The 16,473-nt window shown below is 43.5% G+C and overlaps 1 protein-coding gene across 1 annotated transcript in view; it reads right to left on the minus strand.

Annotated features, from left to right (window-relative positions):
- KSR1 (kinase suppressor of ras 1) overlaps positions 1–16,473 on the minus strand; it is a 206,949-nt gene that overhangs the window by 32,257 nt on the left and 158,219 nt on the right. Inside the window, exons 6-10 of the mRNA XM_081346632.1 lie at positions 14,929–14,989; positions 12,007–12,090; positions 10,398–10,459; positions 5,835–5,941; positions 4,494–4,662 (exon numbers count right to left, since the gene is read on the minus strand). Of these exons, the coding sequence (XP_081202758.1) occupies positions 4,494–4,662; positions 5,835–5,941; positions 10,398–10,459; positions 12,007–12,090; positions 14,929–14,989 (483 nt within the window). The remainder of the gene's footprint in view (positions 1–4,493; positions 4,663–5,834; positions 5,942–10,397; positions 10,460–12,006; positions 12,091–14,928; positions 14,990–16,473) is intronic.

Raw genomic sequence — 16,473 nt, forward strand, 5'->3', positions numbered from 1 at the left:
AAAAATACAGAAATACAAAAGTTAAGAGAAAATTAAATTATTGCCCAAATAAAACAGTAAAGGTAAAGGTAAAGGTTCCCCCGCACATGTGTGCTAGTCGTTTCCGACTCTAGGGGCCGGTGCTCATCTCCGTTTCATAGCCGAAGAGCCAGCGTTTGTCCGAGGACGTCTCCGTAGTCATGTGGCCGGCATGACTAGACGCCAAAGGCGCACGGAACGCTGTTACCTTCCCACCGTAGTGGTCCCTATTTTTCTACTTGCATTTTTACGTGCTTTCGAACTGCTAGGTGGGCAGAAGCTGGGACGAGTAACAGGCGCTCACTCTGTTACGCGGCACTTGGGATTCGACCCGCCAAACTGCCGACCTTCTGATCGACAAGCTCAGCGTCCTAACCCACTGAGCCACCGCGTCCCTTAATAAAACAGTAAAAATATACAAATATTAAAACCCTAAGTTAACTCCCCATCAGGCCAGGCCAGCTTGTTCAAATAAATGGGTCTTTAGGCCGCGCCAGAAGGAGCGGAGATCCGGGCTCGCAACTTGGGAATCCTCCTAGATTCACGGCTTACCTTAGAAGACCACATAGTAGCCGTGACTAGGGGGGCTTTCACTCAGGTTCGCCTGGTGCGTCAGTTGCGGCCCTATCTGGACCGGGATGCCCTGTGTACGGTCACTCATGCACTCGTGACCTCTCGTCTTGACTATTGCAATGCTCTCTACATGGGGCTTCCCTTGAAGACCACTCGGAGGCTCCAACTGGTACAGAATGCGGCCGCGAGACTTGTCTTGGGAGTTTCCCGGTACTCCCATGTTACACCTTTGCTCCGCGAGCTGCATTGGCTACCAGTTGTCTTCCGGGTGAGGTTCAAGGTCTTGGTGATGGTTTTTAAGTCCTTACATGGCATGGGTCCGGAATACCTTGGGGACCACCTGCTGCCGGCGTCGACTCCCCTCCGCCCTGTGCGTTCCCACAGAGAGGGCCTCCTCAGGGTGCCTCCGGTCAGGGAATGCCGGCTGGTGGCCCCCAGGGGGAGGTCCTTCTCTGTGGGCTATCTCTAGTGGAGAAAAAGACTTGGGTTGTATTGCCCCAATTCTCAAAAAACAAAACAACACGAGTTCCTTTCCCCACCTTTTCTGCTACCTACGGGGAGTCCTTGACTTACAACCATTCATTTAGTGACCATTCGTAGTTACAACAGCACCGAAAAAAAGGGATTTACGACCGTTTTTCACACTTACGACTGTTGCAGCATCCCCACGGTTACATGATCAAAATTTGGGTGCTTGACAAATGGCCTGGATATAATGACAGTTGCGCTGTCCTGGGGTCATGTGACCTTTGTGACCTTCGACAAGCAAAGTCAACGGGGAAAGCCAGATTTGCTTAACAACGGCCCGATTCACTTAACAAATACAGTGATTCACTTAACAACTATGGCCGAAAAGATCATAAAATGGGGCGCAACTTTAACAGCTGTCGTGCTTAACAACAGAAATATTGGGCTCCATCGTGGTCGTAAGTCAAGGACTAACTGTACTGCCAGTCTATACAGCAATAACCCCTGACATTTCTTAAGCTTCTTAACCGAAGGGACATGTCAACCATCATTATCTTGAATGTGCACTTTTAATCAAGATACTTATGGTGAGATGGATTTTTTAAGTGTAATATAGGTAGAGCCATGAGTTTTTTTTTCTAAAAATAAAAGATGCAAACAGACTTAGAGTTATAATTGAGATCGAAATTTCTGTTGCTAAGTGAAGTGGTTTTTAAGTAATCAAGGAGAGAAACAATCTAGAACTAAGGAAAAACTTCCTGATAGTTAGAACAATTAACTAGTGGAACAACCTGCCTCCAGAAGCGGTGAATGCTCCAACAGTGGAAGTTTTTAAGAAGAGACTGGACAACCGTTTGTCTGAAATGGTATAGGGTTTCCTGCCTGAGCAGGGGGTTGGACTAGATGACCAAGGTACCTTCCAACTTTATTATTATTATTAAGTGAGTCACACCCAATTCTACAACCTTTTTCCCATGATTGTTAAACAAATCACCACAGTCATTTTGGGAAGCATGTAGTTATTAAGCAAATCCGGCTTCCCGCTTTGACTTTGCTTGTCAGAAGTTGGGAAGGTAGCAAACGGCGGTCACAGGACCTCAGGATTTTGCAAAAATGCCATTTGCCAAGGGGCTAAATTTGATCACATGACTTCAGGAACACCGGAACAAGGATCATAAGTCACTTTTTTCAGTACTGTCGTAACTTCCAATGGCCAGTAAACTAATGGTTATAAGTTAAGGATTACCTACAGTACTTGATATAGGTAGTCTTCAAATTACAATAGGAATAGCACTTAGACTTATATACCGCTTCACAGTACTTTACAGCCCTCTCCAAGGAGTCTACAGAGTCAGCCTATTGCCCCCAACAATCTGGGTCCTCATTTTACCGACTTTGGAAGGATGGAAGGCTGAGTCAACCTTGAGCCAGTGAGAATTGAACTGCCGAACTGCTGGCAGCTGGCAGTCAGCAGAAGTAGCCTGCAATACTGCTTTCTCACCACTGCGCCACCACGGCTCTACAACAGTTCATTTAGTGACCATTCAAAGTTACAACAGCACTGAAAAAAGTGACTTATGATCATTTTTCACACTTACGACCATTGCAGTATCCCCGGGGCCACGTGGTCAAAATTCAGATTCTTGGCAACTGACTGATATTTATGACGGTTGCAATGTCCCAGGATCATGTGATTTACCTTTTGTGACTTTCTGACAAGCAAAGTCAATGGGGAAGTCAGATTGACTTAACAAGCGGGTTCCTAACAATTGCAGTGATTCATTTAACAACTGTGGCAAGAAAGGTCGTAAAATGGAGCAAAACCCATTTAACTGTCTTTTTTCAGTACCAATGCTTAGCTCAGTACTGTCTTGCTTAGCAGGAAAACTTTTGGGGCTGAGTTTTGGTCATAGTTTGTAACGTTTGGTTTTTCCAGAAATGGAAAAACATCAGTGTGTTTTAGCAAGGACACAAATTCCCAGAGAACATATGGGAAAAGAAATGTATTACAGCAGAAGGTCTTATGAACAGATACCTGCCAAGAGCCTTGGTGGAGCAGTGGGCTAATGCCTCCTTAAGTAACACCAGCTGCCTGCAATTAGTGCAGGTTCGCATCCCACCAGGCTCAAGGTTGACTCAGCCTTCCATCCTTCTGAGGTAGGTAAAATGAGGACCCAGATTGTTGGGGGCAATTAAGCTGACTTTGTAATAATGCCGCCTGGGGGGTGTATGAAAGCCCTAATAAGCAGGCATATACATAGAATGAAGGCTACTGCTAAGCTTGTAAGCCGCCCTGAGTCTTCGGAGAAGGGCGGGATATAAATGGAATTAAAATAAAAAATAAAATAAAAATATGAACACTGTTCTATTCCACAAAAGTTACAGCCTAAGAATATTTTGGAAGTACCCAACTTCGCTGAGCAGACTTGACGTTTGAGTGGTCTGCTGGAGACTCACCACAAAAATGCCAGCAGGCAAAAAAAGGGTTTGTGGCAGGATTTTTAACTGCATACATCAAGTAGCATAACACTTAAGTTTTTTGTTTTTGTTTTGGGCACTCTTGGAACAAGCCAAAGGCGGATCATTGCCATCATCAAAATTGCAAGATGGGCGGCATATAACTTTAATAAATAATAAATGTGGGTTGGGCAGCTTTATTGTTTACATCTGAACGTCACCCAGAGAACTCTTGTTAGCGGGTGACTGATAAAATAAATGTAAACAAGGTGCCAAGGCCAAAAAAAAGTATATTAAGACAAACAGGTTGCATCTTTACTGAGTTTTTATTTTTATCTCTTCTTGGGCTGGGCAGACTACACAAAAGGCAATTCACCACTACTACTAATAATAATAAGTTGGAAGGGATCTTGGAGGTCATCTAGTCCAACCCCCTGCTCAGGCAGGAAACCCTATACCATTTCAGACAAACGGTTGTCCAGTCTCTTCTTAAAAACTTCCAGTGTTGGAGCATTCACCGCTTCTGGAGGCAGGTTGTTCCACTGGTTAACTGTTCTAACTGTCAGGAAGTTTCTCCTTAGTTCTAAGTTGCTTCTCTCCTTGATCAATTTCCATCCGTTGCTTCTTGTCCTGCCTTCAGGTGCTTTGGAGAATAGCTTGACTCCCTCTTCTTTGGGGCAGCCCCTGAGATACTGGAACTCTGCTATCATGTCCCCCCTCATCTTTCTCTTCATTAAACTAGACATACCCAATTCCAGCAACCGTTCCCTGTATGTTTTAGCCTCCAGTCCCCCGATCATCTTTGTTGCTCTTCTCTGTACTCTTTCCAGAGTCTCAACATCTTTTTTACACCGTGGTGACCAAAACTGGATGCAGTATTCCAGGTGTGGCCTTAACAAGGCATTGTAAAGTGGTATTAACACTTCACGTGATCTTTGGCAAACCTGGGCTTTTTGCTCTTCTGAAAACAAACTCACCTGGGAAGTTGAACCGGCTGTCCCGCTGGCCCATGGGAGATGGGTTTGGGGGCGGCGTTGCGCTGGGGGGGTTGGAAGACGGGAAGGGGGCTGGAGAGGACGGTGTGGAAGAAGTGGTAGAAGATGGGTTGCTACTGGAGTCGAGGTGATTGATTGCTGTCGGATGATCCTGTCAGAGATCAAAGCAACACAGAATTCTTGGATATCAGCAACTTCTGAGGAGATGAGACAAAGCTCTCTTCTTGGCTTCCCTTCCTTTGACAGAAAGCTTGGTTTTAAAACTCCGAGATCAAGCCATAACTGGCTATGTCTGGCCAACCCTTTAAGCCAGGATGGGCAACTCACAAGATACTTAAACTCTAATAATAATAATAATAATAATAATAATAATAATAATAATAATAATAATAATAATAATAATAATAATAATAATAATAATAATAATGTTGGAAGGGATCTTGGAGGTCATCTAGTCCAACCCCCTGCTCAGGCAGGAAACCTTATACCATTTCAGGCAAATGGCTGTCCAGTCTCTTCTTAAAAACCTCCAGTGTTGGAGCATTTTAAATCCTAAGATGACTAACTCAATAGATCAGGGGTCCCCAACCCCCAGGCCATGGACCAGTACCGGTCCATGGCCTGTTAGGAACTGGGTTGCAGAGTAAACTGCACGAGAGGAATCTGGGTTGTGCATTCCTCCTCCCCCCCACCACACACACACATCCCGGTCTGTGGAAAAACTGTCTACCACAAAACCTGGTGCCAAAAAAGGTTGGGGACCCTCAGTATAGATTACAATGCTGCTAAAATCTGGCAGCTTGATACAGGTAATCCTCAACTTACAACCATTTGTTTAGTGACCGTTTGAAATTACAACGGCACTGACGGAAGGGACTTTGCTCCACACACTTGCAACTGTCACAGCTGCAGTCACAAGTTCAAAATTTGGGCGCTTGGCAACTGGCATGTACTTACAATGGTTACAGCATCTTGGAATCGTGTGATTGCCATCCGCAACCTTCCTAGCCAGCTTCTGACAAGCAAACTCAAGGAGGGAAGCTGGATTCACTTAACGACTGCTTGATTCACTTAACAATGGCAGTGATTTCCTATCAACCTTGGCAAAAATGTTGTAAAACTGAGTGTGACTCACTTAACTACCTTGCTTAGCAACAGGAGTTCTGGTTCCAACTGTGGTCATAAGACAAGGAATACCTGCGCTAGCTTTCAGTAGCACAGGTTTTACTAAAATGTGTCTGCTAAACACTGTGCGGTGGATTATAACTTTGTCCTCACCCCACATGGCTCTGTGCATGTTCTTTGTAAAACTCAATACTGTACCTTTTTAGCTTGGGCTTTGGGGAGGGTCCCAAACTGTGGTTCTAAAGGCCGGTCCACCGGATTATTGATATCGGAAGGGACACTCTCTGTTCTCCTTAACCGTGGTACTATTGAAGCAGAGAGAAGAGAAAGTCAGCATTTTACTTAGCCTTCTTAAAACTACAACAGCAACATGGAATTCAGAATAACAGAGTTTGGAAGGGATCTTCTAGGATCTTCTTAGTACCGCTTTATAAAGCCCTAGTAAGACCACACCTTCATGGATTACTGCCTTGTCGTGGCGAAGGGGCTTGCGTAATTCAATGAAGCTATGAGCTATGCCGTGCAGGGCCACCCAAGACGAAAAGGTCATAGCAGAGAGTTCTGACAAAACGTGATCCACTGGAGAAGGAAATGGCAACCCACTCCAGTATCTTTGCCATGAAAACCCTATGGACAGTACCAAAAGGCAAAACAATATGACGCTGGAAGATGAGCCCCTCAGGTCGGAAGGCGTCCAATATGCTACTGGGGAAGAGCAGAGGGCTAGTACTAGTAGCGCCAGAAAGAATGAAGCGACTGGGCCAAAGCCGAAAGGACGCTCAGCTGTGGATGTGTCTGGTGGTGAAAGGAAAGTCCGATGCTGTAAAGATTTTTTCTCCATAGGAACCTGGAATGTAAGATCCATGAATCAAGGAAAGCTGGATGTGGTCAAACAAGAGATGACAAGACTAAACATTGACATCTTAGGTATCAGCGAACTAAAATGGACAGGAATGGGTGAATTTAATTCAGATGACCATCAGGTATACTACTGCGGGCAAGAATCCCTCAGAAGAAATGGAGTAGCCTTCATAGTCAATAAAAAAATAGGAAAAGCAATACTGGGATACAATCCTCAAAATGACAGAATGATCTCAGTTCGAATCCAAGGCAAACCATTCAATATCACAGTAGTCCAAGTCTATGCCCCAACCACCGGTGCTGAAGAGGATGAAATTGACCGGTTCTATGAAGCCCTACAGCACCTTATAGAACTAACATCCAGAAATGATGTCCTTATCATCATGGGGGATTGGAATGCTAAAGTAGGAAGCCAAAAGATAACTGGAATAACAGGCAAGTTTGGCCTTGGAGTACAAAATGAAGCAGGGCACAGGCTGATAGAATTTTGTCAAGAGAATACGATGGTCATAGCAAACACCCTTTTCCAACAACCCAAGAGACGGCTTTACACATGGACATCACCAGACGGTCAACACAGAAATCAGATTGACTATATGCTCTGCAGCCAAAGATGGAGAAGCTCTATACAGTCAGTAAAAACAAGACCAGGAGCTGACTGTGGCTCAGACCATGAGCTTCTTGTTGCAAAGTTTAGGCTTAAATTAAAGAAAGTAGGGAAAAGCGCTAGGCCAGTCAGGTATGAATTGAATCATATCCCTGTTGAATATACAGTAGAGGTGACAAATAGATTTAAGGAATTAGATCTGATAGACAGAGTGCCTGAAGAACTATGGACAGAGGTTCGCAACATTGTACAACAGGTAGCAACCAAAACCATCCCAAAGAAAAAGAAATGCAAGAAAGCAAAATGGCTGTCTGAGGAAGCTTTGCAAATAGCTGAGGAAAGGAGGGAAGCGAAAGGCAAGGGAGAAAAAGAAAGATATGCCCAATTAAATGCAGAATTCCAAAGAATAGCTAGAAGAGATAAGAATGCCTTCTTAAATGAACAATGCAAAGAAATAGAAGAAAACAATAGAATAGGGAGGACCAGAGATCTTTTCAAGAAAATTGGAGAGATGAAAGGAACGTTTCATGCAAAAATGGGCATGATAAAGGACCAAAATGGCAGGGACCTAACAGAGGCAGAAGAGATTAAGAAGAGGTGGCAAAATTACACAGAAGAACTATACAAGAATGAGCTTAACGTCCCTGATAATCACAATGAGGTGGTCACTGACCTTGAGCCAGACATCCTAGAATGTGAAGTGAAGTGGGCCTTAGAAAAGCTGAGCAACAACAAAGCTAGTGCAGGTGACAGTATTCCAGCTGAGCTATTCAAAATCTTAAAAGACGATGCAGTAAAAGTGCTACACTCAATTTGCCAGCAAATTTGGAAAACTCAAGAGTGGCCACAGGATTGGAAAAGATCAGTTTACATTCCAATTCCAAAGAAAGGCAGTGCCAAAGAATGTTCAAACTATCGCACCATTGCACTCATTTCTCATGCTAGTAAAGTTATGCTTAAAATTCTACAAGCTAGACTCCAGCAGTATGTGGATCAAGAACTACCAGAAGTACAGGCAGGATTTCGAAGAGGCAGAGGAACTAGAGATCAAATTGCTAACATACGCTGGATCATGGAGAAAGCTAGAGAGTTCCAGAAAAACATCTACTTCTGCTTCATTGACTATGCTAAAGCCTTTGATTGTGTGGATCATAACAAACTCTGGCAAGTCCTTAAAGAGATGGGCATACCAGACCATCTTATTTGTCTCTTGAGAAATCTATATGCAGGCCAAGAAGCAACAGTGAGAACTGGACACGGAAGCACTGATTGGTTCAAAATTGGGAAAGGAGTCCGGCAAGGCTGTATACTGTCGCCTTGCCTATTTAACTTATATGCAGAGCACATAATGAGGAAGGCAGGGCTAGATGAATCAAAAGTTGGAATTAAGATTGCCGGAAGAAACATCAACAACCTAAGATATGCAGCTGATACCACTCTAATGGCAGAAAGTGAAGAAGAACTAAAGAGCCTCTTGTTGCGGGTGAAGAAGGAGAGTGCAAAACTTGGGTTGAAACTAAACATTAAGAAAATCAAGATCATGGCATCTGGCCCTCTCAATTCCTGGCAAATAGATGGGGGAAAAATGGAGGTAGTGACAGATTTTATTTTCCTGGGCTCCAAGATCACTGCAGATGGGGACTGTAGCCAAGAAATTAAAAGACGCTTGCTCCTTGGGAGGAAAGCCATGACAAATCTAGACAGCACACTAAAAAGCAGAGACATCACCCTGTCAACAAAAGTGCGTATAGTCAAGGCTATGGTCTTCCCAGTTGCAATGTATGGCAGTGAAAGCTGGACCATAAGAAAGGCTGAGCGCCAAAGAATTGAAGCCTTTGAACTATGGTGCTGGAGAAGACTCCTGCGAGTCCCTTGGACTGCAAGGCGATCAAACCGGTCAGTCCTAGAGGAGATCAACCCTGACTGCTCTTTAGAAGGCCAGATCCTGAAGCTAAAACTCAAATACTTTGGCCACCTAATGAGAAGGAAGGACTCACTGGAGAAGAGCCTAATGCTGGGAAAGATCGAGGGCAATAGAAGAAGGGGACGACAGAGAATGAGGTGGCTGGATGGAGTCATTGAAGCAGTAGGCGTGAGCTTAGATGGACTCCAGAAGATGGTAGAGGACAGGAAGGCCTGGAGGAACATTGTCCATAGGGTCGCGATGGGTCGGACATGACTTCGCAACTAACAACAACAACAAAGACCACACCTGGAATACTGCATCCAATTTTGGTCAACATATCACAAAAAAAGATGTTGAGAGTTTGGTAAAAATTCAGAGAAGAGCAACTAAGATGACCAAAGGCCTGCAGACTAAAACATACGAAGAACGGCTGCAGGACATGGGTTTGGCTAGTCTAAAGAAAAGAAGAAATAGGGGAGACATGATAGCAGTATTCCAGTATCTGAGGGGCTGCCACAAAGAAGAGGGGGGTCACATTCACCAGAGCACCAGAGGGAAGGACGAGAAACAATGGTTGGAAACTGATCAAAGAGAGAAGCAACCTGGAATTAAGGAGAAACTTCCTGACAGTGAGGACAATCAACCAGTGGAATAGCTTGCCTCAAGAAATCATGGGCGCTCCATCACTGGAAGTTTTTAAAAAGAGGCTAGACAGTCACTTAACTGAGGTTCTTATGCTTGAGCAGGGGGCTGTACTAGAAGATTTCCAAGGTCCCTTCCAATTCAATTCAATTCAGTTCAATTCAATTCTACTCTACTCTACTCTACTCTACTCTACTCTACTCTACTCTACTCTACTCTACTCCAACACTCTGCTCAAGCAGGAGATCCTATACCCTTCTAGAACTATGGCTGTCCAGTCTCTTCAGTGTCACCTCCAGGGATGCAGCACCTACAACCTCTAAAGGCAAACTATCACACTGGTTAATTGTTCTCCCTGTTAGGAAGTTTCTCCTTAATTCCAGGTTGCTTCTCTCTGTTTCCATCCATTCCTTCTTGTCCTGCCTTCTGGTGCTTTTAGAAAATAGATTGACACCCACCCACCTGCCTCTTCTTTGTGGCAGCCCCTCAAATACTGGAACACTGCCATCATGTCACCCCTAGCCCCTTCTTTTCACTAGACTTGACAAACTCAATTCCTGCAACCGTTCTTCATATGTTTCAGCCTCCAGCCCCCTAATCCTCTTTGTTGCTCTTTTCTGCACTCTTTCCAGAGTCTCTACATCTTTTTTATAATATGGTGAGCAAAACTGGATATAACTGAACATAAACAGCAAGTAATCCGGTAAGAGGAAGAAAAATTGACAAAGAATAAAGAAGTACTTACTGGGTAAGAAAGATATTCTACAAGGTGGGGCTTCTTTGGTGCATTTGTTATGACATTTTAATCTGCAAAAGGGAAAAGATAGATTAGGGACAAACTAAGCTAAATGGTGGACAGAGAAAATACTCCCACTGTTTTTCTCAGGAGAAAGCAGGAGGCACGGGTCAGTGTGTGAAGCTGGGATTGGAAAGACCAAATTCAGCCACAGAACTTGGCTAGGAAGCTTTGTGGGTGTCCAGCTCAATCTCCTGAAGCTGTCTTAGATTGAAATTCCCGTTAACCCCAACTAGCATTGATCAAAGCTCATCCAATGACTTCTGTCATTAAATGGAAATAAGAATGCTTGTTTTTGTGAACCTAAGCCAGCATCCTAACCATTACATTATGTTGGGGTTTTTTTGTTGTTGTTTTTTTTGGAAGCCATGGAAAATATAAGCATCATAATCTAACAGTGCTTTTCAATCTCAGCCAGCCTCCTGGTGACTGGGGAATTCTGCGTGTTGAAATCCACACACCTGTACGGTAAAGATGCTGAGGTTGAGACACCCTGATCCTAAAGTTCTACTTTTAAAAGAGTTCTACTTCAACAGTTCTGATTTACCTTCTTAACCTCATTAGCAGTCTTTCCAGTAACTCATTCAAGTCAGTTTCCCAAAAAAGCATCAATCCTGTAAAAGGGCAACTCAACTCATATGCATCAGCTAAACCAGGGGTAGGCAACCTTGGCTCTTTTATGACTCGTAGACTTCAACTCCCATACGTGTGTGTGTGTGTGTGTGTGTGTGTGTCTGTGTGTCTGTGTGTGACAATAATGACTTTTTTTTTACTTCTTGTAGAGTGCAACTGCATCGTCTCCGCCTTTAGAAATCAACCATCCTAAAATCCCATTTTGCAATGTCTCTTTTTCTTCCCTTGAATGCTCGGGGAAAGTTACACAGAGTACTTTCAGCAGCTCTTGCTTCTAATTGTTATTCTCACCCAGTGATCTTCCCCCCCCCCTTTGACCATTTTAAGTTGCTCCACACAGGCATTTTCCAAAGCAGAGACTTTTATTTGAACTGATTAATCACCACAGTCATTCAGTGATTCATTCACTTTTGACTCTCTTCTGGCAGAAAGGCAAAATCTTATAATTACAGGCCCCAGTCCTTTGCTTTTTACTATTCAGGGCATTGTCGGTCAAAAAAAAAAAGCTTTCATTTTTTCATTCTCTTCCCAGGCTCTCTCATTTAGCAAAATATAAACTTTTGACTAAAGAAGAAACATTGGTTTGGGATTCTCCCCCAAACTCCCATTAATTTGTACACGAGTGAGTGATCTTAGGAACCTGGCTGCCTTATATTTTTCTCTACGATCTCTGCTTACTCAGCAGGTAGGCGTCATTTCGTCACTCGCTGGGCAATCAGCAGCTTTTACACAGCAACTCTTATAATCAGCAGCTATTCAGGGGATGGCTGCGTCTGCTCTAGAGCTGAGTGAGCAGTCTTCAGAATATGCAGCTTCTGTAGTCATTCTCATCTCTTTCTGTTGCTGGCGTTCTCGTTTTGCTTGCGGTATTTTTATAGATTATAATTTTCCATTGCAAGGGGGAATGCCCTTATCACCTGCTTACCTGCAGTGTTTGCATTTTACTCCAAACATCATGCTTTTCTGACACACTTGGCACACCTGAGAGAGCCAGGATTTTGTAGAAAACCTGAAGGAGAGGAAACAGAACACAGCTGTAAAAGGTGGCCCTGAATTAAGCAAAACAATATTATTGGTGAAAGATACACAGGCCAACGACGAGGCCGCATATCAAAATACAGGTAAGTCCTCGACTTACAACAGCTCATTTAGTAACCGTTCAAAATGACATCCCTGGAAAAGTGACTTATGACTGACTTTTTTCCCCCACACTTATGATCGTTGCAGCATCCCCAGGGTCACGTGATCAAAATTTGGACACTTGGCAACTGGCTTTTATTTATGACGGTTGCAGTGTCATGGGGTCAGCTTTTGCGGCTTTCTGACAAGCAAAGTCAATGGGGAAGCCAGATTCACTTAACAGCCGTGTTACTAACTTAACAACTGCAGTGATTCACTTAATAATTGTGGCAGGAAAGGTCATAAAATGGGGCAAACTTCACTTAACTATCTTGTTTAGCCACAGAAATTTTGGGCTCAGTTGTGATCGTAAGTTGAGGACTATCTGCTAAGCTTGTAAGCCGCCCTGAGTCTTCGGAGAAGGGCGGGATATAAATGGAATTAAAATTAAAATAAAAATAAAAATAAATAAATAAATCTGTATTATGTGGCTAAATTCTCTGGGGAATGTTTTGGCTTTATTCCTTCCCTACAGAAGACCTAATATTTTAGAGCAGTCTTGTAAATCCAGAAAATAAAAATACTAGTAGAAAGTGGAGCTCCATGGATGTTATAGAATCAAAGTCAAATCTATCATGTCAGATATATTAGACCGTTCACTGATCAAGAACCAATTTTTTTAAAAAAATTCCATTTATATCCCGCCCTTCTCCGAAGACTCAGGGCGGCTTACAAGCTTAGCAGTAGCCTTCATTCTATGTATATGCCTGCTTATTAGGGCTTTCACACACACCCCAAGCGGCATTATTACAAAGTCAGCTTATTGCCCCCAACAATCTGGGTCCTCATTTTACCTACCTGGGAAGGATGGAAGGCTGAGTCAACCTTGAGCCTGGTGGGATGCGAACCTGCACTAATTGCAGGCAGCTGGTGTTACTTAAGGAGGCATTAGCCCACTGCTCCACCAAGGCTCCAAATGCTGTACAGTAGTTAGGTTTTGGCCTGTACCTTGTATCTGATGTAACCATCTGTGCATGCAAACTGAACAAGTCACCAGGAGCCTATGTAATGCTGCAAGGATTTCTAGGATGCTTCTTCGTATTCTTATACCGGGTACTTTCAGGAAGGACTTTTAATGTCAAACTAACCAATCAGAGCTGTCATTTCCTTCCCTCTTTCCTTAAAAGGAAAACAATAGATGATGAAGGAAGGGAAGAGTCAAAACAGAGGACAACCGTATCTGAAACCATCGCAAAACACCCGAAAACTCCTAATAAGCAGTCTTTCGATGGGAGTTTGTCTCAGCATAACCTGCCTTATTTCAGATTCTTATAGACCAGTGTTTCTCAATTGTGGCAGCTTGAAGATATGTGGACTTGTAACTCCCTGGCTGGGGAATTCTGGGAGTTGAAGTCCACACATCTATAACCACGGTTGAGAAACACTGTTATAGAAGCCTGCCAAGTTTTCTCCACTATTGTTTTTGGGTTGTTGCTGGAGAGAGAGAGGCTTAACAAAAGCATCCATTAAACAAGGGAAGAGTAACGTGAAGTTCCTCATTATGGATAGTATGAGGAGTCCCCTATCAGAAAGCAACCCCCAAATAAATGCCCTTAAATCCACAATGCAAAAAAACAAAACAAAAAACAGAGCAGACTCCTTTGCAACTATTTCTTTTTATTTTTATTTTATTTTATTTATTTATTTATTTTCTTTGCAACTATTTCAAAGTCCCTGAATCTGAGTACTTAATTTTGGTAGAAAGCATCCAAAGCTTTGCTTAGAACAAGAGCAGGCAGGTCGTACTTCGGACTACAGATAGTCCTCGACTTACAACCATTCATTTAGTGACCATTTGAAATTACGATGGCACTGAAAAAAGGGACTTACAACCAGTACTTGCACTTTTGACCACTGAGGCATTCTCACAGTCACTTGGTCAAAACTTGGGCGCTTGGCAACTGGCATGTACTGCAGTGTGCCGGGGGGGGGGGAGAGGGGGACATGTAATTGCCATTTGCCACCTTCCCCGCCAGCTTCCGACAAGCAAAATCAATGGGGAAAGCTGGGTTTGCTTAACGACTGCCTGCTTCACTTTACTGCAGGGGTCTTCAAACCTGGCCCTTTTGTGACTTGTGGACTTCAACTCCCAGCGTGCCTGGCTGAGGAATTCTGGGAGTTGAAGTCCACAAGTCATGAAAGGGCCACATTTGAAGACCCCCTGCTTTACTGCAATAATTCACTTAACAAACCATGACCAAAAAAAGTCATAAAATTGGGCCCAACTCACTTAACAACCACTTTGCTTACCAATGGAAATTCTGGTCCCCATTGTCCTTGCAAGTTGAGGGCTACGTGCGTAACTCTCACGATTCCAGACTATTTCTCATAACAGCTTGGGCGGATGAGTTTTGCAATACAGCATATACCTGGATTAATTAACCCCTCTTCCTTCCCAATTCCGCCCCCCCCCCACATAGCCAAATGAACAAGAAAAGTTGTATAAGCAAAAAATGCCATCAGTCTCTTAAGATGATGGTGCTTGTACAGGTAGGTTTTCTTAGGCGGTTCTGGTTACTTCAAACGTTTCTCCTCCCAGCATATTATGCAACTGAGCTGGGAAATTATTCCAGCCCCACCCAGGTCAGTCAAGGACTTGCAGGTGGTCCAAATCACCATGTGACAGAAGCTGACTGGACCTGCATGTTCAACCTTCCGAGATACTTACCTGTGTGTTACAGACAGACCGATATCTCTTCGTACTGTTTGGGGCGATCCCTGGGGGAAATCTAGGAAAAGGAAGATTTTAAACAGTCGACATATTAATTGACGTCAATGTCTTTTGTCAAATGGCCTGCAAGTCGGGAGGGCCATTGAGGTAGAAGCAAATGCGGCAACTTTTCACAACTCGCCAGAATTTCTGATACAAGTCATCCTCAATTTACAACCATTCGCTTAGAGACCATTGGACGTTACAGTGTCCCTGAAAAAAAGTGATTGCAACCAATCTTCAAATGCGTGACCATCGCAGCATCCCATGGTCACCTTTATCGAAATTCAGGAGCTGGGCAATCAGCATGGATTTATGATGGTCACAAAATCTCAGGGTCACCTGATTGCCATGTGTGACTTTCCCTGCCGACTTCTGACAAGCGAAGGCAATGAGGGAAGCCAGATTTGCTTAACGACCAGGTGGTTCATGTCAAGGTATTGGTTTAACAGCTAACCAGCTTATGTGATGTAAGGTGTAGAATGTAATGTAATGATGGGAATGACTCAGCAGGGTCTGTGTCTCTTTAAGAGCCTTTGTATAAAGCAGGGGTCTTCAAACTTGGCCCTTTTATGACTTGTGGGATTGAACTCCCAGAATTCCTCAGCCAGGCATGCTGGCTGAAAAATTCTGGGAGTCTAAGGCCACGTCATAAAAGGGCCAAGTTTGAAGACCCTCTGGTATAAAGGGAAGGCTCTGCTGATGTGTTCTCTCTCTTTTCCATTTCCTGCTGTAATTGTGGTTTGTAGGATCCTGCTGTATTACATGTGTATGTATATTGTTACTGGTGTACGATATTGTAGATAGTGTAAGATAAACCACCGTTTAATACAAACCACTGTTTACTGTGTTTACTCCTGGATTATCTCAGCGCAATAACAACTGCAATGATTTGCTTAACAACTGTGGGGAAAAAGGTTGTAAAATCAGGTGTGTGTGGGGGTGTCATTTAACCGCCTTGTTTAGCAATGAAAATCCTGGTCCCACTTGTGGTCGTAAGTCGAGGACTACCTGTATACTGTATGTCAATTAACTTTCTACCCAGGAAGTAGAGGTGGGCCAGAAGGGGATGGGGACAGAACCCTTTGAGGGACAGGGAACTGGAGGTTTTAAGTTATGAAGTGGGTGCCTTAAGCTTTGCAAGGTTTATAACACCATTTTGTGTTGGGACAAATCCTGGGAATTGAAGGCTATCCATCTTAATTAAACTTTACAGAATTGAGGGAAACTGCTAAAAAGTTTCTAGCAGATTTTTTTTTCCTTCACAACTCTAGGTGGCACCAAATTCTCATTTCTCAATCTCTTCTGGTACTGTATGTCTATTTCTCAATAGAATTTTCTTTGTTTTTTTAAAAAAAAATACTTTTTTTTCCCCAACAGTGGTGGAGGGGATTGCCAGCCCAGTCAGTTGCTGGAAATCTGAGAGTAGCTAGCTCATTTTCCATAAATCCATCAGATTGTTTCAAATAACAAGTGCTTCCACAAGCAGAAGCAACAGGTCAT

Source organism: Vipera berus (assembly GCF_964194415.1).
Source record: "Vipera berus genome assembly, chromosome: 1".
Classification (NCBI taxonomy): Eukaryota; Metazoa; Chordata; class Lepidosauria; order Squamata; family Viperidae; genus Vipera; species Vipera berus.